This window comes from Myodes glareolus, chromosome 2, assembly GCF_982192425.1.
Source record: "Myodes glareolus chromosome 2, mMyoGla1.1, whole genome shotgun sequence".
NCBI lineage: Eukaryota > Metazoa > Chordata > Mammalia > Rodentia > Cricetidae > Myodes > Myodes glareolus.
In genome coordinates this window covers 132,608,391-132,630,165 of record NC_142027.1, presented here as the reverse complement: position 1 = coordinate 132,630,165, position 21,775 = coordinate 132,608,391, and the positions used below count along the sequence as shown (strand labels likewise).

The 21,775-nt window shown below is 46.9% G+C and overlaps 2 protein-coding genes and 1 long non-coding RNA gene across 5 annotated transcripts in view; 2 read left to right on the top strand and 1 right to left on the bottom strand.

Moving 5' to 3' along the window:
* Positions 1-802: 802 nt before the first annotated feature.
* C2H12orf76 (chromosome 2 C12orf76 homolog) lies at positions 803-5,341 on the top strand. The gene is made up of 2 exons (XM_048449726.3): positions 803-974; positions 4,135-5,341. The coding sequence occupies exons 1-2, from the start codon at positions 842-844 to the stop codon at positions 4,218-4,220; spliced, it is 219 nt and encodes a 72-aa protein (XP_048305683.2). The 5' UTR covers positions 803-841; the 3' UTR covers positions 4,221-5,341.
* Positions 5,342-7,211: 1,870 nt separating this feature from the next.
* Ankrd13a (ankyrin repeat domain 13A) overlaps positions 7,212-21,775 on the bottom strand; it is a 31,628-nt gene continuing 17,064 nt past the window's right edge. The window contains exons 6-15 of one of the 3 annotated variants that reach the window (XM_048449705.3): positions 21,308-21,497; positions 17,958-18,024; positions 16,865-16,946; positions 15,725-15,786; positions 14,776-14,909; positions 14,179-14,336; positions 12,723-12,830; positions 11,392-11,552; positions 9,681-9,748; positions 7,212-9,136 (exon numbers count right to left, since the gene is read on the bottom strand). In XM_048449705.3, coding sequence (XP_048305662.1) covers positions 8,941-9,136; positions 9,681-9,748; positions 11,392-11,552; positions 12,723-12,830; positions 14,179-14,336; positions 14,776-14,909; positions 15,725-15,786; positions 16,865-16,946; positions 17,958-18,024; positions 21,308-21,497 — 1,226 coding nt within the window. In that variant the 3' untranslated portion in view covers positions 7,212-8,940. The remainder of the gene's footprint in view (positions 9,137-9,680; positions 9,749-11,391; positions 11,553-12,722; positions 12,831-14,178; positions 14,337-14,775; positions 14,910-15,724; positions 15,787-16,864; positions 16,947-17,957; positions 18,025-21,307; positions 21,498-21,775) is intronic. The other 2 variants (XM_048449714.3, XM_048449721.3) reach the window with 2 other exon arrangements.
* Positions 14,885-17,659, top strand: LOC146895415 (uncharacterized). Its single transcript, XR_014998605.2, has 2 exons — positions 14,885-15,009; positions 15,577-17,659. It is a non-coding gene; the product is annotated as an uncharacterized LOC146895415 (long non-coding RNA).

Here is a 21,775-nt window from a genome sequence, read left to right as displayed (position 1 = left end):
CTGGGGTCCTTTGCTTGCTCTATATTGTGGTAGGCAAGGAGAGGCTTCTCCAGCACGTTTAAAGCCGTGTATATACATGTTACACGTGCATATGTATATTTATATGTGTGTGAGTGCACCTGGGTCTGTGGGTGTGTGTGCACAGTATGTGCATTCGTGCTTGTAGAAGTCAGAGGTTAATGTTGAATGGCTCCTGCATCACTCTCCACCTTATATAGAGTTCATCAGGTGTCTTGCTCTGACCCTGTCTCCTCCTCTGGAGCAGAGCCCTGGGACACAGGTGGGTCAGTGTGTGTGTGTGTGTGTGTGTGTGTGTGTGTGTGTGTGTGTGTGTGTGTGTGTGTGTGTGTTTTAAATAGAAAAATACGTGTTAAATTCGTCAAATGGCAATGAAGTTAAGCAGGAGGCTAGGTGGAATGGAAATATTTGAGTGAGGAGGAAGCTGCAGTTTTAGAAAAAGATGTTCAGGATATGGGTTCCTTGAGAGAATGCATGTAAAATGGGAATGCATAGTCTGTTTCCCCAGACTATGGTGACGACTGAACACGAAAATGCATGGGTTTGTAAAGCAAAGCCTTTCAACGTTGTGAGCAGGGAACATTCTGAGCGGAACGTTAATCCTCACGGAAATTGGCCTGGGTGCAGTATTAAGACCGGACCACATTGGCGGAACCTTGTACCGTCTCCACCAGTCCTCTCCCAATCCCGCCCACCGTCTAGTTTCCATGACAACCAGGCGAATGCCGGCCACGGAAGGTGCTGGCGCGGAAAGGGCGCGTCTGGAGGCGGGGCTTGAGGCGGAAGCCGCGTCTGCACGCGCAGTGCGGAGCAGGCTCCAGAGATGCTGCTTGCGGGGTGGCTGCGGCTGTGTGCTGCGCTCTGCAGCCTCCTGCTGGGGCAGGCCGAGGCCCCGAACCCCGGGGTGCCCCCGGAGCGGAGCCGGCCCTACGCGGTGCTGCGTGGGCAGAACCTGGGTGAGCAGAGCGGGGCGGGGCCGAGCGGGATGCGCGTTTGCAGCCAGAGCTAGGAGCACCCGGGCTTGAGAGCGGGCGGCGCGGGAGCTGTCCCTGACGTCTGGTGCTCACAGAGCCAGTTTTCCTGCTGTCAGCCCAAGCTTGGGAGCCAGCTCTCTTGCCCTGTGTGCTGGCGGCACCTGCTGAAATTAGAAGCTGGAGACCTGGGTTTGTGCCTTCATGTCCGACTCTATGGATTCAAGCTGGGCAGTAGGGTAAACCTGCATCCATCCCTCTTCCTGCCAAATAGGCCCGTTCTCAGCGATGGCGTTTGTAATGGACGTTTTAGCAGTCCCTACACACCAGGTGCTGCGCTCAGGCCTTACATGTATTTGGGGAGCTTCATTGTGAGCTAATGAAATAGTAGGGCTTTTCAATCCTGTTTTAACAGAAAAGGAAAATGAAGCCGAAAGGTAAAGTTATGTTACTCAGGGATACCCAGGTATGGCATGGTGAATGCCAGTACTTGAATCTGGGATTTGTGGGAGCTTGAAGCAACTTTGGGGAGTATCTATCACATAATGCGTGGCCTTGAAAGGAGCTCTGGTCCTTGATACTCGGCAAGCCAGATGTGTCTCTCCCTCCTCTACCCACCCTCTCCACCTGATATCGTTTTGGGCTGTCTTTCTATGGCTTGTTTTCTCCCACGTTTTGCCCACTTACTTTGTACCTATCTAGCAGTTCGCTAAGTAGTTTTCAGAGGTTTCCAGCCTAATCCTTTAGAGTTGGGTTTGTCAGCCCTGTATACAGCTGATGCCTTCAATCATGTGATTCTTTTTTAACTGCGGGGAGGGGGAGAGGCTGTCCTGAGCACAATAGGATGTTTATGAGCTCCCCTATCCTTTACCCTCTGGGTGCAGTCACACCCACCACTTGCAGTCCACACAATCAAAATGTTTCCAGTCCTAACCCTTTCGGTTAAGACCCCTGCTGAAGAACAGCAAGCTGAGGATGCTCCCAGACTGTCTTAGCTGTAGTAGTAGTAGTGGTAGTAGTCATCATCATCATCATCATCAACTACAGAAAGAGTGTTACGAAAGTTTACACTGTGGTATTGCAACATCAAGCAGGTAATCTGTCTGCACTGATGCTTTGAGGCAGTCTGCTTAGTAATCATGCATATATATCTAGAGTCTGGGACAAAGTAGAAATAATTGTCCTTTACCACCTGGAGTTCACGAAATGTGTCCCTAGGCAGTTGAGGGCAGTGGGAATTTCATCGCTGATTTCATGAACAAGGACACAGAAGTTGGGGGCCCTTAGTAAGATGCATAGCCTAGGAAGCACATGGGAACCCAGGCAGTCTGACCTCAAACCCCGAACTCTTCACCTCCATGAGTGCTGCCTGTCTTGACCATAAGTGAAGTGTTCAACTATATGCACTTACTCTTTGCCCAGTACTTTATTGAACACTGCTTGAAGGTAATCCATAGTTAAGCTTAAAGAAATTCTTTTAATTGGGTTTTCATTTGTCACACTTTATTGATGCAGAACATGATTCTCAGTGATGGGAAGTGACCATAGGATGGAGTTGTCTTTCAGGTGGTGGTGGTGGCGTACACTTATAGTCCCAGTACTTGGGAGGCAGAGGCAGGTGGATAACTGTGAGTTCGAGGCCAGCCTGGTCTACAGAGTGAGATCCAGGACAGCCAGGTCCATACATAGAGACGCTATCTTGAAACAAAGTCTTTTAAGGTTGTTTTTGGAACCCGTCTGGTTACTGATGTGCCATGCAAGAGAGGTGGGTACAAGGATGAAGAATAGAGGGGCTTATCAGGTTCCAAATGGATATTAATTCAAATAATATTGATACCTAGCATATGGTTCTAATTAAGCTTTTTCCTTTTTTCCTTTGTTTGGATTTTAGGTGTGGTGTGGTGTGGTGTGGTGTGTGTGTGTGTGTGTGTGTGTTCATTTGTGTATCCAGTGAGGCCAGAAGTGGATATCATACCCCTGGAACTAGAGTTATGGGTATGTGCTGGGTCTAGTAACACAATCTTGGTCTTAAACAAGCTAAATGCCATATCTCCAGATAGCCCAGGTCAACTAAATACCTGTCCAAATTGTCAAAAGTCTTTAATTTCCAGTTTCCTAAAGTTATGAGTACAACTGTACTTAAAATTCTCTTGCTCCATTCAAACCATTTCTGTACTAGAAGGGGCTTTAAAATTAAAGGGAAAGAAATCTGCTTCTTAAAATAGAAGCAAGAGAGAGATGCTCAGCAGCAATTCCTGGCTACACCCGCAGAGAGCCTGAGCTTGGTTCCCAGCACCAATAAAGATCTCAAAACTACACCTGGCCTTCTGGAATAGTGACATGCTCTCAAAACCACATCTGGCCTTCTGCAGTTGTGAAATGCTCTCTTTGTCATTTTTCCTATCCTTTCTCCCCCTTACCCACCAAGAAAAGAAGCTCTTTGTGTACTAATTAGGCTAAGAGGATGTGATGGGATAGAGGTGGAGCAGGCACAGATGTTCTGAAATGACTACCTTGAAAGTAGGCAGGTCTAGGCTTTTCAGAGGAACTGGACTGCGACCAGCATAACCATAGTCAAGTCCGCTGGTGCCTGGTGTGGGCCCACAAACTTGGAACTAAGCATTTATAAATGTGCCTTTGCTTATCAAAGGTCACAGCGCTTTGAATGTCACAGAAGACCGCTGCTGCTGAGTGAAGCAAGTGGCTTACGTTCGTAGCTAAAGCCCTGGACTGCCAGGCTGAGTTCTTCTTCCCTGAAGAAGTAGGTCCCCACTTCTTCCGTGAGCACCCTGAATGTTTTAGACATGAACTTCACTCTCAAAAACAGCTGGGGGCTGGAGAGAGAGCTCAGCAGTTAAGAGCACCAGCTGCTCTTGCAGAGGCCCTGGGTTTGATTGCCACTTTAAACTTCTGTAACTCTAATCCCAGGGGATCTGACAACCCCACCCCCCGGGGCCTCTGGTTATGAGTGCTTCCACTTGCTCACTTTCCTGTACCTGTGGGGTAACTTGAGTAAGTACCTGGCTAGTTCTGGCACCCGGCCGTAGTAAGTACCCTTGGGTCAAGTAGCATTGAAAAAGCACTGTCTCTTAATGAAATCATGGAGCCTGGAGCTCCCACAAGGTAACCTGTTTTCCCTTTGCAGTGTTGATGGGAACCATTTTTAGCATCCTGCTGGTGACCATCATCCTTATGGCATTTTGTGTCTACAAGCCCATTCGTCGTCGGTGACCGCTACAGAAGATCGCCCGGCTTCAAGTTTCTGGGACAGCATAAGTTGCGTTGCACGTGAGCCACTGGAGATGATGGAATCAGAACTTGTAGGAAGTGACTACTGATCTAGACAGGGCTTAGAAAAGCATCGAGCAGTAATTGTTTCCTAGCATTAGTTATTGGCTGCTGAGTCCGCATCTTGGTGCTTTTGTTTGGCTGTGCTGGCTAAAAGTAAAGGTTGAAGCTCCAAGGCTCCCTCTAAAGACATATCCTTTGCCAAGTGTGCAGAAGAGCTGCGCTGGAGAGGACTAATCACTAATGCTTAAAATAAGGAAGAGGAAGACTTAACATGTAGACATCCCCTGCTTTCAGCCATTCTGTCATGGTGTGTTACATGGGGGCCAGTAAGATGGCTCAGAAGGTAGAGGGGCTTGCAACCAAGCCTGATAACCTGAGTTTGATTCTTGGAACTCATCTGGTGGAAGGAGAGAACTGACTCCATGGCTTGTTCTTTGACCTCCACACACGAATAGGTAAATATAAAAACAAAGACTATGTTTTCTTTCTACTGAGGTGCCCTGGAATACCCTGGTTGAAAGGCCAGTGTTCATTGTGGAGAACTTAGGCCATCAATTCTTGCCTTCATTGGCACTGGACTTGAGTGGCCACAATTGGGCTGGAATTGTATCCTAGGTCGTAGTCACATGGGCCCCTGGCCTGTCAGAAGAACAACTCCACCTGACTCAAACATATTGATGTCCCTCTCACCCATGGCCTAAAGCTTTTGTAACTTTCCAGATGGGAACATGACTTAGCTCTCCCTCTACTCCTAGGGTGTAGAGGGGTCAACTATGTGTCCACTGTGCAGGCTGCTGTGTGCAGGACTCGGCTCTTCAAGTGCTGCTACTGAACTTGAGTTCTCCTACTGATACTTCTCGTAGTTATAGAGTGGTTGTTAGTATTTATTATGCTAGATTTAATTTTGTCACAGTTGTTGTAATGCTTAGTCTTGTGTTCCCCACAAGTTGTCATCTAACAACCTGTACTCGATGTGAATTAACTGATGAGCACTGTAACTGTTGGGGTCTTGTCTGTAACTTGTAACACTGAGCCATTAAAATATCAAAATTAAAGAGGAACCCTATCTGCTGTTTTATCATTTTGTTTCCAAGCGTTTACAATGCAGGGGTGGGGCTATGTTGATGGCTCAGTGGTTAGGAGCACTTGTTGCTTCTGTAGAGAATTAGGTTTGGTTCCCGGCACCCAGATGGTGGATCACAGCTACCTTTAACTCCAGTTCCAAGGACTCTGATGCCCTCTGCTGACCGTGGGTAGACACCAAGCATATGTCGTGAACAGACATCACAAGGGCAACCTGCTCATATAATCTCTTTTGAAAACTTCAGTGCAGGTGTATGTGGTGTGCATTTGAATCTGGCCTCATTAATTTAAGGTAGACCTGTGCAGTGGAGTTTAAACTAGTATATGAAATAGTAAGGCTGAGCCAGACTCACACTGGGCTGGGCCAGCAGTCCCGCACTTTTGTTCAAGGCCAACTATAAGGAGCTACTCTTCTCCCGAGCCTCAGTTTCTTTATCAGCACCAGCACCCTGAAGCCAGGGTGATGTAAAATACTAAACTGTAGGAGACATGGCCACACAGTCAGACTGCTCTCCCCAGAAGTTCCTGATGGATGAGGAATATGTGGGCACTGAGAGGCATGTCCAGCCCCACTTCATGAACAACCTGTTTTGATATATCACTGTAATCTTTGTTGTCATTTTAAAGATTTTAAAAGGAAAGGGTAAAATCTTACCACCTTGTTATTGTCCTTTGCTTGTTAATAATCGTGTGGATATGGATGAGTCCCAGGACAAAGAATTGGACCAGAGACACTTGGTTGGAAACAGAAATTGTGGGGCTGGAGAGATGGTTTACAATTAAGAGCATGCGTTTCTCTTCCAGCACATCTACACCAGGCAATTCACAACCACCTCTGCTGAGCTCCGGGAGCCCCTGGCTTCTGAGGGCACCAGCACTCACGTGCACGCCTTCTCTCCTCATGCACACGATTAACTATTTTTTTTTGAAAACAAATAGAAATTGTACACCTTTAATCCCAGCACTCAGAAGGCAGCAGTAGATGGTCCTCTCACCAACCAGGGCTCCACAGATGGATCCTATCTCAGACAAACAGCTTATGAAAGGGAACACAAGGCTGTAAGGAGTGACGGACATCTGAACGAACCTCAGCCAAACCATACCCCATATATGACCTGTGTAGCCACTGATGTGATGTGTGATGAGCACTCTAGACCACACAGGTTCATCTCCCAGTGCTGCTGGAGGTCTGGGGACTCCGGAGCACGAGTCGCATAGCTTCTAGCTGGACTTCAGTCTTTACACCACACCTATTTCTCGACTCAGGGCTAGGCAGCACTTTGACCTCCATCACTTACTGTCCCATGGTCACTTAAAATCTCTAGTCCAGTCCATCTTCCTTGTAGTGTCACAAGACTGGAACAGACTCTCAGAAACCTGTACTCAGTGGGGCGGCGCTTCTAGGTAGAAGTGACTGGAGCATGGGCCTTGGTGAACTACTCGGTGTTAAGTCATCCATAGACTGCCTGTGGCCGGCAAAGGGGGTGTGGCTCACATACTGCTTACTCCCCAAAGCACAGCTGCTCCTCCCATCTTCCTAGGACAACCAAGTCCCCTCCAGAACCCTAAAACACGTTATTCAGCCCTTTGCTTTTAAGGGCCTGGTTTTACTTGAATGCCTTAGAAATATCCCCCATCACTCTGGCTTCGATCGGCGGTGTTGACACTGCCCATTTTCCCCTGGATCCTTTTCATTCATCTCCACCTGGCACAAGCTGTGAGGCAATGCTGACCGCGCCCTGGGCAGGAGAGCTGGGGGCGGGTGACTCTTTGTAAAGGGCAGGTACTGCAAACAGGGAGTGTGTGTTCCTGCAGCCTTGAGAGAACGCACTGCAGAAGAGACACAACTGACCAGCAGGGCCCTGTGAGCGCCCTCTATGGAAGCGTATTTATTTGCATTTTAAGACAGAACACATGGGGAAAGCTGCAACATGGTGATGCAGTGCTCAGTCCTTTTTTAAGTGACTTCCTAGGGACACAAGCACAGACTTCAGGAAGCAGAGCAATGGAGCGCAAACCTGGGATTCACCTTAGTGAGTAAACATGGCCCCAGTGCAGCCATTCCCACAAGTGTCTGCTCCTGGCGAATGCCAAGTAAACAGACTGCCAAGCTGAGTAGAAAGCAAATGTGATGCCCATCCTCATCTTCTGTACAGGGAAGGAATTTTGGTTAGACCATCACAAAAGGTAGGTGCTATGAGAAATTAAAAATCACAATTCTTTTTGACTAAGAACATTTTACTGGCAACACTGACTGTATCAAACAGACGTTCTTGAGAATGGTGGACTCTCTCTTCCTATCCCAACAGAAGCATAACAGGAAACAGACTCAGAACAGAGGAAGGTACTGTTAGCATGTGACCAGCGCAGTCTGTGGGGTTAATGCCTGCACCAGGTGAGGGGTGCAAGGTGCCCTTGGCTGCATTCCCCAGGGGTCGGTCTGTTATGCAATAGGTATTTACAGGAGGGTTAGACAAAATAGTTAACTACTAAAGGTATCCAAAAAAGGCCTGAGAAAATCTGGTTAAAATGCATAACCTTGTATTGCTACTGATGGGAGTAGTCATTTTTATATCTCTTAAAAATAATAAAAACATTCTGTTAAAAAATATATTTATCCAGAAAGATGTTGATTTGAACTCTAAAAAGCAATATGGAGTCGTCACTTTTCCCTTTTGGATGAAGAGCCTCTACTCCACGTCCGCTCTCCTGGCTCTCTGATGAAGCTGGCTCATGCAGCTGGCTCTCCCAGGCTGGGAAGCCTCCACTGGAGCAGGCACTGAACACATGGTAGCCAGATTCCCTGCTGTTCCCATGGCTTGGTCAGCTTGTCTGCTTTGAGAACCAGCCATGGATTCCCCTAGCTGCTCCTCCAAGGACAGGATTAGCTGCCTTCGGTTTAGCCTGGAGGATGCTGCTCCCAAAGGAACTGCCTTTATGGATTCCAATCGGGTCCTCAGTGTGTGGAGTGAGGTGGTTTAAACTATTAGTAATTTTTAAGGCTAAGGCAATATCCGTGGTCATTTGTATATCTTAATTTGATGCAAATAGTTAGCCATAATCTAAAATAGATCCTGTACATATCCTCCTAGCTGGGGGTGAAGGGCATGGGACAAGGTAGAGATGGGGGTGTGGCGGCAATGTCCTAGGGACCCTATAGGAAGGGATAAAGAGGTCAGCAGAACCCGTTTCTTTGGTGAGCACTCTACAAAGGCTGCGGCTCTCCTGTAGAAAAGCACCCTGACTCTGCGGTGATGTTTGTCATCACTTCTGATGAAGATGTATCTACTGACCTGCAGGGCCTGGCATCACTGTCTAAAGCTGGTAGTAAAAATGTGACCTGCAGGCCAGGACAGCTAATGGAAGGTGATGATACTCTCCTCCCTCAGCCTGGAGATGGGGCCTGCCAGTGCTGCCCTCCTCCACTCTGGGGAGTCCCTGGTCCTGCACCTTAGCATAAAGGAAGGAGCAGCTGCTGTCTGCAGGAAGTGTAGGCCTCTGCTGTAGGGTTGCAGCTGACGAAGCACCCCCATGCAGCCCAGAGCCTCTCCTCTGTGCAGCCCCTGGACAGAAATGTCTATTTCTCAGTGAGTGACAGCCGTAAGACTTGCTGGAGTTCGGCCTCTTCCTCCTGGAGCCTTAGCTCCTGTTCCGCCAGCTCTTTAGCAGATAGCTCCATGGCCAGCTGCAGGTCACTATCAAAACGGCTTGACTCACTGAGGGCACCTGGGCACGAGCCTTCCATGGTGGTTAGAAGGCTCTCCTGGATGGCCCTAGGGTAGAAAATGGAACAGAGTTATTCCTACCCTGGAGGTGGTGGCAGCAACTACATTCTTACTGATTACTATGAGCACGCTGTACCAAGCACTCCGGATGCGTGATGACGTCCACCCTGCTGAGGTGGAGGTGCTGGGCCTATGTGAGCCAGCATCCCCCAGTTCTAAGCTATGAATGAAGTCCGGTCTGTTAGAAAGCAGTGCTCACACATGCTTCCCATAGGAAGAAGGAGGCACTACTGCAGGTTCCACCATTTCCGTAGCTCGACCCCACCTGTCTTTAGCCCTGCATATCCTCACCCAGCTAGACCTGCAATCACACAGCCACAGACCAAGCCAAGCAGAAAACATTGACCCAGTGCTTGGCAGCCCTAACCTGTGAGCCAGTCAGCACTCAGGTCAGAGCTGGCTTAATGGATAACCACAATGAAAAGAAGCACGAAAGCTGACGCCTAAACTCCCTGCTGAGCACGAGCCACACAGATGCCATGTAACAAGTGCCATGCCAACAAAAGTCACATCATGAAAAGTCCCATCATACCTTTCATACTGGGCTTCATAGCTGTGGGTGGGGCTGATCCCTCCATTTGAAGCTGGTCCTGAAAGTTCCTGGCAAAAAGAGACGATGGGTATAAATACCTCGTAGAAGGAACAGTTGCCAAAATGACAAGGAAATGAGCACACAGTGAGAAGAACATGTACAGCGTTCATAAGTTGTCACTGACTGTGACCATCACTACACTTTCCTACTGTATGGTACAGGGCATCAGGCATCACCCTGATGGGGCCACCACCTTCTCAGACTTTACATGGTTCCAGTCTAGAACCACTGCCCTAGGATGACAGCCACACAGTCAAGACAGGGATGTTTTAAAGACAAACTGAGAAGACACAGTTGGGTATTGGTTGCCCTGGTCTCTAGTCATTGTCCTCAATAGCTACCAAGGTCTTATGGCTATCAGGAGAGCAGAGCCCAGCCCATCTGCACAGGGAGAGCAAGAGCTGATGTTTTGTCTCAAGGCTGAATCTTCTCCAAGGAGCTTCCCAAAGGCAGATAGCCCAGCTGTCAAAAAAGTAAATAAAAACCAACCCCACCCCACCCACTCCTCCAAAAAAATAAGGGCTGGAGAGATGGCTCAGTGTTTAAGAGCACTGGTCTCTTAAAGCAGTGTTTAAGAGAACTGGTTTGGTTCCCAGAACCCATGTGGCAGCTCATAACCATCTACAACTTCAGCTTTAAGAAACCCAATAGTCTTCTGGCCACCTCATGCACCAGACACAGACATACATATACATTTTTAAAAATTAATGAAAAAGAAAAAAGTACAACAAATGAATCTGGAATGGGTCTATGATGGCAGAGTGGGAGTAAAGGAGAGGGTGGGACTAGGTTACTTGAGTCCCAGACGCTTTGGTAAACACTGACAGGCTCATGGACACCATGCTCACAGTTCATGACTCCCAAGAATTCCCAGCATGCTCTGCAAATTCCTGAGGAATGGACAGTGGGATGAAAGAAGAAACCAATAACCAACAACTGGACAGCAAAATCCTGAGACATAAGGCCACTACGGAGCACGAGACCCATCTTAGAGAAAAAGGCAGGAAAGGACAAAGACAGTGTTGACACTCCGTGGTCCTAAGCAGGTTGTCTATGGCCAAAGCTGACCTCTGCCCAAGCTAGGAGCAGTGGACAGCAGAAGGTGGATGGGCAAGCCTCCTGCGACAGCAGCACCAGAAGCCACAGAAGCCAGGGATAAGGCATTAACCCCCCTCCCCGCCCTGCTACAATGTGCTCTTTTCTTAGTTCTAACTGAGATGCAGGACTTTAAAGAGACTCCTCAAAACAGAAAAACGGTCAAGAGTAAGATTGCATTTTATCACACCCTGTCTAAAAAACTGTTACACAGTGGCAGTCTTTAGGGAGCCGGGATGAAAGCCCACATCACTGCCTTAACTAGGACTACTGGCAAAAACGTAGTATTTCAGTTCTAGAAGATTATATAGCACACCTTGAAAAATACGCAAGAGCTACACAGGTGAGCCTGAGTTACAGGAAGTCTGCCTTTAATTAATTACCAACACCGCAGCCACAGTGATGTTGGAGGGTCTCTTGTAGAGCAAACTTTTGTGAAATGACCTGCACAAATACTGTGAACACACCAAACTTTTTACTTAGACCAAGTCTGAGCTAGAAACTTCAGTGAGCAGGGGGTGCACGCATGGGGCGAGGGCGGGGGCTGACAGCGCACCTGGCTCCTGCTGGACTCCAACAGGCTCTGCTGGATGGCAAACTGCATTATCTCATAGTCCTCATCTTGGAGATGCACGTTCCTGCCGTTGTCTTGAACATGATAGGATTCAGGGATTTCAAACACAGACTGATCAACCTCGAAGTTTGTGACCTCGGAAGCTGAAACACAAAGGCAGCTGTCAGTGTCTCCACCCACTCATTATAGACAGCTCAGACAACTTTTTTCTTTGTGTTTTTGTTTTTGTGAGAAAGGGTCTACATAGCTCAAACTCAAAACATAGCCCAGGCTAGCTCCAGACTCATAATCCTCCTGCCTCAGACTATGGTGTGTTTTCAAGTGTCTGGGGGAAGGGAGGAGATTGTTTCCTTGATAGTTCTTTCCCGATATGGGGATCTTACTGTAATGCTCATGCTGACATCAAACTCCGGGACTCAAATCCTCCTGCTTCTGCCTCTAAATGCTGGAATTACAGGCATAAGTCACTGCACTCAGCTTAAAACATTTCAAATTAAAAAGATGAAACCAGTAGCAACTCAGGAGCCACAGCGTAGCTGAGTGGTGCAGTTTGGCTAGCACATGAAACTCTTAGTTCAGTAGTTCAGTGCTGCCAATACTAAAATGTTGATGTAGGAGGGTCTTTTTTCTATGTGTTGCTTTCATTGGTTAAATAAAGCCTTGGCCTTTTGATAGGACATCAGCTTAGAGAGGTGGAGTAGACCAAGCAGAATGCTGGGAGAAGGAAAGCAGAGTCAAGGCAGACGTTATGGCTCTCCTCTCCGAGACGGACGCTGGTTAGACTCATGCCGATAAGCCACAGCCAAGTGGCAATACACATTAATGGGTTAAAATAATATGTGAGAGTTAGCCAATAAGGGGCTGGAGATAATGGGACAGGCAATGTTTAAAATATAGTTTCCGTGTAATTATTTTGGTTAAAGCTAGCCGGGAGCTGGGCGGCGGGAAGTGGCCCACTGCTCCTTTTACAACAAAATGTAAAAGATGAAAGTGTAAAACTGTAACAGTAAATCCACCAGAAGACAGTTTTTCCTTGTTCTTTGATTCTTCTTGGTGGAAACTAACACATAATCATAACGAAGGAGACTCAGTGGACTGTAAAGTAGAAAGAGTCTCCTCCCGAATGGAGCCAACTGAGCAACCTGAAATGGTGGCTGAGATGTACCCTTCTTCCTCCAGGTTTTCCAAGTTCTTGTCACAGTGACAAACCGACACAGCACCCACAGTTGTTTCTCTTACGCCTCACTGACTTACTTCAAAGTGTTCAGTTAATGACATAGGACTAAGATGCCGACGCGGTCTTTTAGCTGTACCTGTATTGGCCTGGATCCCCTCCATGTTCTGACTCTCTTCAGCAGTGCTACAGCCATTAACATTTCCAAATGTAATCCGTGCGTTTAAAACATGAAACAAGGGGATTTCTGACAAAGTAAAAGCTTCTATCAGTAGACTTCACCAAAAACAATAACCATTGGCTAATATTATGATAAAGCACACTTTATAGCAGGTTTCCTTCAGTCCTACAGCAGTGCACCCCCCACACACCAGCACACACGCACCCCCAGTCCACAGATGAGAAAACTGAGACTGAGTTAGACCCAGGTGAAGAACTTTCTCCTAGATCACAGTAGCAAGTGATCAAGACAGGAATCAAATGTCATGAATACTCCACCATCCAAAATCCAAAATCGCCTTGTCCATACCAGTCAAAAAGCCAACCTGTGTACGCAGCAGAAGGTTTTAGTGTCAAATGCCTTTATTTAATAATTGTCTAGTGGTGAGGGGTGAATCTAGGAGCAGTTATGTTGTGGGAGGACGGGTATGAGTATGATGAAAAGAACACGCACGCACACACACGCACGCACACGCACACACACGCGCACACACACACACACACACACACACACACATAATTACTGAAGTATTATCAAGATATTAAAAAAAAACAAAAAGTTCAAAATAAAATTATCCAACTTGACGTCTGCTTCCATTAAAGCACGAGCTGTGTCCTTCACCTTTGGGAGGAGAGGAAGGCAGCTCTGTTTTTTGAGAAGAGCCTCATAATGCAGTCCTGACTTGCCTGGAACTCGCTGTGTAGACCAGGCTGACCTCAAGCTCATACAGATCTGCCTGCCTCTGTCTACCGGCTGGGATCAGAGGCGTGCACTACCAGTTCTGGCCCTTCTTACGCCTGTTAGCACCGTCTGTGCATAGAACTACTGGCTGGGGATGTTCATTGTGATAACAAAAGCAATCAAGCATCATGCCAAGTCTTCAAATCCAGTCCAGCCAGAGGATAATTCTGGCCTCATCCATTCTGATTATTGTGTGCAAACTTGTTCTTTCTGTTTTTGTTTTTTGAGACAGGGCCTCTCTATGTAACCCTGGCTAGCTGAGAACTCAGAGATCCACCTGCCTCTGTCTCTAAGTGCTGAGATTAATGGTATATGCCACCACACTTGCCCAGCTCTGGTACTTTTTCTTTTAATGTGATTGATCGTCTCCCCCTGCCCCTGTTTTATTTCAGACATGGTCTCTCTACATAGCCCTGGCTGTCTTAGAACTCACTTAGACCAGCCTGGCTTTGAACTCACAGAAATCCACTTGCCTCTGTCTCTAAGTGCTGGTGTGAAAGACGTGTGCCACCACACTCTGCTGCTAATTTCTCCTTACTATGCTCTATTTCTCTGAAGCACATTTGGTTTCTCCACCCACCCCCAAAAAACCAGGCAGAACCTGCAAATACCCCTCAATTTTATTTAACCATACCTATTTTGACAGGGAATCCGGGAGGAAAGTCCAATTTGATAAAATCTCTCAGTCTTGCAAAATGAGCGCTGGTTCGAGCCATGAGGTCAATGATAGGAATGACCTGCTCCACAAGGGAGAGTGGGAACTCTTCGCACATCCACAGTGTAGCTTTAAATCTGCAGGGTTTGACAGAGTGAGTGCTGGGGTGGGGGAAAGGCAGGTCACTGCTACTCAGCACTAGACAGAGCACCCTTCAGAACCCCCCCCACACACACACACACCTCCTTATTACCCCTGAACCAGGACTTGTGACAGACTAGAACCTGAGGAACTCTGAAACCTGACAGTGAAGGGAAAGGGCTTGACAGCATTTCATTTGTCAACTGAGACTTAATAGCAGTGAATAAAACAAATCAATACAGAACAAAGGTGCTCTCTTGTTTCTGTTCTCCATGACAAAGGCTAAGCAGAGAGCTGGTTACTGTTGGATTTGTCAGATTAAGTAGCTTCAACATTACTTTTAAAGAAAGGGGCAAGAAATGATCAAACCCAACCCTGAAGAGCACAATTTCAGACGGTCCCATGGGTGAACATGGGGTCACATCCTCCACTTACTTTTGTGTTCTAATCGTCAGCTCTTTTGGCCTTCCAATGTCCCTGTCTTTCAGATCAAAGTCTTCATCAAAGTACTCATCGGGTGTGATGGCCGTGGGGTTATTTACGGTGGCACACTCCGTAGTGAGGTCCTGCTGAACCAGAAGTTAAGGGTCAGGTCTGCCTGACGTGTTCACTGCATAAACAAGCAAGTCTAACAGCCTTCCCAGTTCCCTTTTCATCTTTATGTCCTAGGTATGGAAGACACAGCCATGTGAGCAGGTGTGGGATGTGGAAGCTGGCACCCACAGTACCAAACACACAGTTAGTTGGGGATCAAAAAAATGGTTGCTGAGCAGTGTAAAGCCCTGAGCTGGTCTCAAGTGCCATGTTCAGAGAAGGTCCTTGTTTATCACAGAGGAGAAAGCCCGATTCTAGGACCAACCCTTCCTCCCAAATCTAGATTTTTCAAAGTCTCATTCATCTAATTTCTCCCCAAAGAGTATGCTGTGGGATAATCCTTCTATATGCTGTGAATATGCATTACTCTCATTAGTAGACAGGAAAGCTGATATGGTCTATAGCAAGATGGGAAAGCCAAACTGAAAATAGAGAGGAAGGAGTGTGGAATTGGGGAGAGACCCCAGGGAGCTGCCCAAGAAGCGAGATGCTAGAGGATTGGTAAAGCCATGAACCACGTGGCAATGCACAGATTGATAGAAATGGGTTCATTATATGTAAGAACTAGTTAGTAGTGAGTCTGAGCTTTTGGTCGAGCATTCTGTAATTAATACAAGTTTTTGTGTGTGTGTTTGGGACCAGGTGACGGGGACAAAAGGAAATCCTGCCTCTATTTACAAGAGTATCCACAGTGCACCTTGGGAGCTGATGTTCCTTTCCAAGTCAAGTGACCTACTCAGGACCCAGTGGCTGCCATCACAAACAGAAGAATACCCTGTCTTCAACTCACCCCTTGAGCACCAAACTGATGTTCCACAGTTCCCAGCAGAGACTCCAGTGGATTCCGGTCCTCTAGAAAACAGGGAAGATGAACAGAATCAAGCCTTCCTGATCCAAGTAACAATTCCACTTGTAGGCAGGGAGATAAAAAACACCCATGAGGTGAGCTTCCCCTTGGAATATCCTCTCATAGGAACTTTAGCCTAGAGGAACCACTATAGGAATCTAAGCAGTGTCACCATTGTTATATGTGATTAACATACATCATTAGGAAAATGAAAATGAAAAAAACAAAAACAAGAATTCAAGTAGAGCAGTTTTAGCAGTGGCTTAGGAGACAGCTAGAAGGATCCCTCTCACCCTGACCACTCAGTGCTGTGCCCTGTCTGGCACTAGCCTGTGCACCCGGAGCACAGCTGGTGGCCAAGTTGCTACTTGCACTTTCTAGATGACTGCACATGCCACACGCCGCCTCACTGCATCCTCTCAGCGACTGTAAGAGTGGCCTAGTACCACCTCCATTCTACTACAGAGGAAACATGAGGCCTACAGTACAGACAATTTCACAAGGCCTTGGAGCTGGCAAAGCCAGGATAAAGTAACCGGAGGCCAAGCTCCATGAAAATCTCATCACTGCAGTGAGGTAAAGTCACTCATCCCAGTGATAATATTCCCCAATATCTTCTCATGCTCCATTTCTGCTGGTGCTGTTACTAAATCCAAGTTATTTGTAATAACACATAAACAAGCCCTCATGAATGGCTTTCATTACAATGGAAATCAACTGTGAAATACTCCAAGAATGAGTCAGACTAAGGAAATGTTTAGGAAAAAAAGTTAGGATTTGCATATCCAAACACATTTACCCCAAACTAAACAGAGTTCAATGTAGAACAGTGTTTCTCAACTCATGGGTCACAGCCCCTGTGGGGGGGGATTCAAACGACTTTTTCACACTGGTCATCTAAGACCACCAGAAAACACAGATATTTACATTATGATTCATAACAGTGGCAAAATTACAGTTATGAAGTAGCAATGAAAATAATGTTATGGTTGGGGTCAGCACAATGTGAGAGAAGGGTCGCAACATTGGGAAGGCTGAGAAGCCCGCTCTACACGATCAGAAAGGAGGCAGGGTGCTGGTTACCTTTATATCTCTTCTTTTCCTCCTCCGTCAGGTGTTCTGTCCGTATTTTGGTTATCACACTCACATTGTTTACTGTGTAAACCTTGAGAGAAGTGTGCAAAAGATGACAATGACACAGAGAAAATCCAAAGCAACTCAAGCATAGCAAGACTAAGAATGCTGAAGCAAAGCCAAGCAAACCCAGCAAAATTAAAGTTGGGACCCAGTCAGCAACCCCAGTCTCCTCCAGATGGAGAGACGGCTCCTGCTTGGGACCTGCACTTCCTACTGCGAAAGGGGCTCGGCAAACGGCTTCCACTGGGTTCCTCTAGCTCCTAAACCTGCCTCCTGTGATCCGTGGTGCTCTTCTAACTACTGACTTAGCTGAACCCAGGTTCTCTAGACCTGGGAGATCAAAGAGCACCAGCATCCTTTCTACTGACAAAAGAAAAAAGGCTCCTTCGAACTGCCAGCCTGTCTGAGGGTCTGGGTTTACTGTGTGCCGACAGCTACAGCAAGCAGTCTGCACCACAGCGGCTCTCTCTAATGCAGCTTGCTGAACATGATGGAGCTTTTTTTTTTTTTGGCTCACTCAGAGACCAGCAGAGGACCCTACAACACCTGGCTCCCTCCATCCCTGCTGTACACTAAGGAAAGTCCAACAAATGTCAGATGATTGACAGGTATCCCTGTGATTACAGTGGTATCTCAGCTCACTCATGCCATGTAAGTGGGCTGGGCTAATCTTTAAAAACTGAGCCAGCATCAGCTCTAGAAATCAATTAGAATTTAAGTAATAATGATTCACAGAAATTACTTACTCATGGTATCTTCTTTAAAAAGATAAACTGATTAAATTTAATGTAAAAAATAAGATCAAAGAAATGACTGGCTCATTTCTCAGCAATCATTTCGCTTTAGGAAAGCCACGGACCTGCTCAGAGCATGCTATCCATTTTCTGGAAACCACTAGCTAAACCTCAGCAAGAGACACATTAGGGATATTCCCCAGGGTCCCCTGCACAGATGCATGGAAACAATCAGAACAGACTCCTCATTTGCACAGACGCTAAAAAGCTATAATAATCTTATTTTTTTAAGAGTTTCCTTTTACCTTTGCTTCGTAACCATTAACAACTTCTGCTTTATCTGTCCTCCAGCCCCAGAATCCGGATTTAGTTCTGATAAAAAGTGAACACCACAAATTTCTACATGTATAATATGCCATTCAGATTTCACCCCTACAGCCTTTACAGTCCCCAGCTTAAGTTAGTCAAAGATACTTGGAAATCAGGGTCCCCTTGTCCAAAAAAAGGATGCTACCAATGACAGATGCCTTAACCATCCCCCACCCACCTTCCACAGTTATCAATAAATTTGCCCCACTCCAGACAAAGCGGAAACTTTGGGGTTTTTTTTGTTTTTTTTTTGTTTTGTTTTGTTTTGTTTTTTCTAGACAGGGTTTTTCTGTAGCTTTGGAGTTTGTCCTGGAGCTAGCTCTTGTAGACCAGGCTGGCCTCAAACTCACTTTTGGCTTTTAAACAGGAACTGCCAGCACAGGGGACAAAGGCTGAGACATTTTTTGGACAGCGATCCTAAAGAGGTGAGTGAGGATGACCAGTGTTTCAAGGTCCTGCTTACTACAAGGAGGTATCTGGGTCGGTTACTGCAGGCAGGGGCATAAAAGCCTCCATCTCCACCCAGGAATTCTCAGAAGTTAAGCACAGAGCTCCTCACCTCTTGGTGAAAGGCAATTAAAGCTTCCACAGTGACTGGAGTCATGTGTCCCTCAGCTCAGGTAGAGTAGAGGAAAGAAAGTGGAAAGTGCTTTTTCAGCCCAGACACTGACTCCAATCTATGGACAACTTTTGAGGGAGCCAGAGAGCCGTCATAGCTGTAGAAACCCAGTATCTAGGGCTGCACACTTCTGGGGGGAAATGTATTCAGGATCCAAGACCAGCTTCTAGGATCTGATTTTTCTTTTGTGTGCTGTGCTTTAAAGACAGGATGCTGCAGCCAGGCAGTGTTACACTGCCTTTAGTCCCAGCACTGGGGAGGCAGAGGCAGGTGGATCTCTGTAAGTTTGAGGCCAGCCTGATCTACAGAGTAAGTTCCAGGACAGGTTCCAAAGCTACAGAGAAACCCTGTCTTGCAAACAAAAACAAACAAACAAACAAGACAGGATGCTGCTATGTGGGCCAGGCTGGTCCCAAACTAGTGAGCTTCTTGCCTCCACCTGCAGAATGCTGGGATTACAGGCAAGCACTTCCCGCCACTCCTGGGTGTGAACTGTTTTCAGCACATCTTGCTCTGGGAGGTGTTTCCCCTCAGGAGCTGTCCAGTCCTCCCTTTGTCGAGGACATCACATCCTGACTTTGCCCAGCACTACGTAAAGCTGTCAAAAGTCCACCCTTTGTGCTGTCTGACCGTGGACACGGGAAGCTCAGGGAACAGTGGCAGGTTAGACAAATCACAAAAGCAGAATTCAGCTTTTACATTTTATGCTTCAGTTTCCCTTCTTGGTATATCAAATTGGGACATAATGGGTTTATATGTCTGTGTTAACCCATCATAAAAGGAAGACCCATGGATGATAATTTTCCTCTTGAGAGTTTACAGTTAGTGCAACAAGAGCCACGTGGCAAGAGATGAAGTCATAAAGGGATTATAGCAAATGCTGGCTACTCTAGCTTACATTGCACAAACAAGAACAGGGGTTTGGGACCATACCCAATAACTATCAAGTAATAGCTCTTGCTGTCACCAGTAACAAAAATCGAGATATTCTATTTAGTTAAATCATTCCTCAGTTTCTTATTTTTGCGACATCAATGATGTTTAAGCTGGAAAACTGCCGTTTCCGAAACAGCCAAAGGGGTGCCGATGCCTAGTGTCAGCACTCGCTGGGCCTCCATGCTCTTCCCTGCCCGCAGTCCTGGCTCCTGCTGCCCCCACCCTTCGCAGCTCCACTCTGACAGCAGCTGAGTTAGAATGCCCAGTGTCAGTGTCTACTATGTTAAACCTGGCTATTATGACTCCTGGTGCCTTCACTAGCTCTACATACACAGGCATCTGAAGATGACAGAGAACCCCGCTTCCTCCTTCCTGTCTGTCCCACCTGAGACTAACACACCAAAGGTCACTTAGCAGACACTGTGACTTAGTGACTATTATACAATTTAAAGGCAGCTCTGAAGTGGCGGGGATTTTTTTTTTCCAATATGGCACAGCATAGTCTTTGGGAAAGAGTAAAATCCCAAGGGCAACAAGTACACACCATGGGTCAAAGCTCATCAGGAAGGGTAGTGATTTGTATGTGTCAAATCCCTAGTACAGACCCAGGAAAAGGACTAAAGTACCCACTGTAACATGGCAAAGAACCACGAGAACCATACATGACTATTCACACATCTTTGAGTCCCCAAACCTCACACTCAGGAATGGCTCAAAGCTCTGCATATGTCTCAGGGCACTGATCACATATGAGCACCACTAAAACAGATGAGAGCAAACAGCTGTCTCCAGCACTCTCACTTCAGCCCACTGGCAGCGTCAGGAAAGCCACAGGAAGACACAACGTGCCTCCGTCCTCAGTACAATGGAAGGCACTCTGGTTTCCCATCTGCACTCAGTCCACACACACTTACTTCATCACAAACAATGGCTCTAACAATCCCAGTAAACAACAGGGAATCGCCACGACCTTAGGGTCACAGGTTCTCAGGAGCTTTGTTCTAAAGCTCACATGCTTCCACTAAAGAAACTGGAGAGCTGGGCCACTTGCCTAGAGTCACTGCTGTCAGTCACCCTGCTCTCATCTCTGCTGACAGGCTGTGGCCGTGACAATGGCCTCCTCTAGTCTAGAGCCTCACACAGAAGGGCCTCGCTGCCTGGAGAGGCGCATAATGACAACCAGACATCTAGCGAGATCTTTGTGGATGGTCCCAGTCGGTCCCTAACCCTCAATGTCCCTAGCCAGGTCTGGCAAGAAGACTTCCTACTTCAGGAATCCAGTTCCTAATTCCAAAGCAGAAGCGACCCCCAGACACAACACCGGCTGCATATCCTACCCTGTTATAGACACCATGAGTCCATGGTTTTACTTACACAAAAAGAAAAAGGCAATTATGTTTTAGATTTGCCTAAAGAGACACCTCTGTTTTCTTCACCAACTGTCCAGTGGAAATGGAAGAAAACAATTTTAAAGAGCTTAGTTAGCATATTCATGGGGAAAAAGGATGCCTGGATCCAGAGCAGCGTCAGATTAGCTCAGGTCACACTAAGTCACCGGCAGCCGGACGGTTCTTACTTGGATGGCATTGGAGATCACTCTTAAAGTCTGTAACATCAACCATAGTAGAAAAGAAAAGGTCCTAATCCCGTCACAATTTCTAATTACTGCAAATATGGCATTAATGAAGGCAGTCCCCAAACTAGATGGTAAACTGGGGTCTAAATCCGCACCTTTCAAAGGCGATATTCTTAGTGTCAAGGCTGGTGTTGATGACTGGGCTTGTGAGCCGCCGTTCAACCTCCCTGCTTTTTGGCTTCATGAGGTCCAGGGTGAGGCGCTCCATTTCTTGAGAAAGATCAAAGTGTTCAGTGGTGACCACTCTGTCATCATGGTTGACTTCCATCAGCTCTGCCCAGTTGTCTGTTAACAAGAACACTAGTGTGAGGAAGACAGAACCAGCGATGCCACCTTTACCCATAAGCCCTCACATGCACTGTTGGCACTCACAGCACACTTGTTTGGCTTTTTCTTTTTTCTTTCTGTACTATCCGCCCCGCCTCCCCCAGAAACTGAAGGCTGAATCAGCCAGCGCTCAGGGTGACAGGGAGCATACCACCACTGAGAACCTCACCTCCAAGAGTACTGATTACTGATTCTCCTTGTACAGTGTTTGTCTGGCCAGCAATCTACAAGTCATA

Bases quoted from the DNA above. Each gene is read 5' to 3' on its own strand.
- C2H12orf76 (XM_048449726.3), top strand. From the start codon at position 842: ATGCTGCTTGCGGGGTGGCTGCGGCTGTGTGCTGCGCTCTGCAGCCTC. The intron at 975-4,134 runs GTGAGCAGAGCG...TTCCCTTTGCAG, and splicing joins GCTGCGTGGGCAGAACCTGG to TGTTGATGGGAACCATTTTT.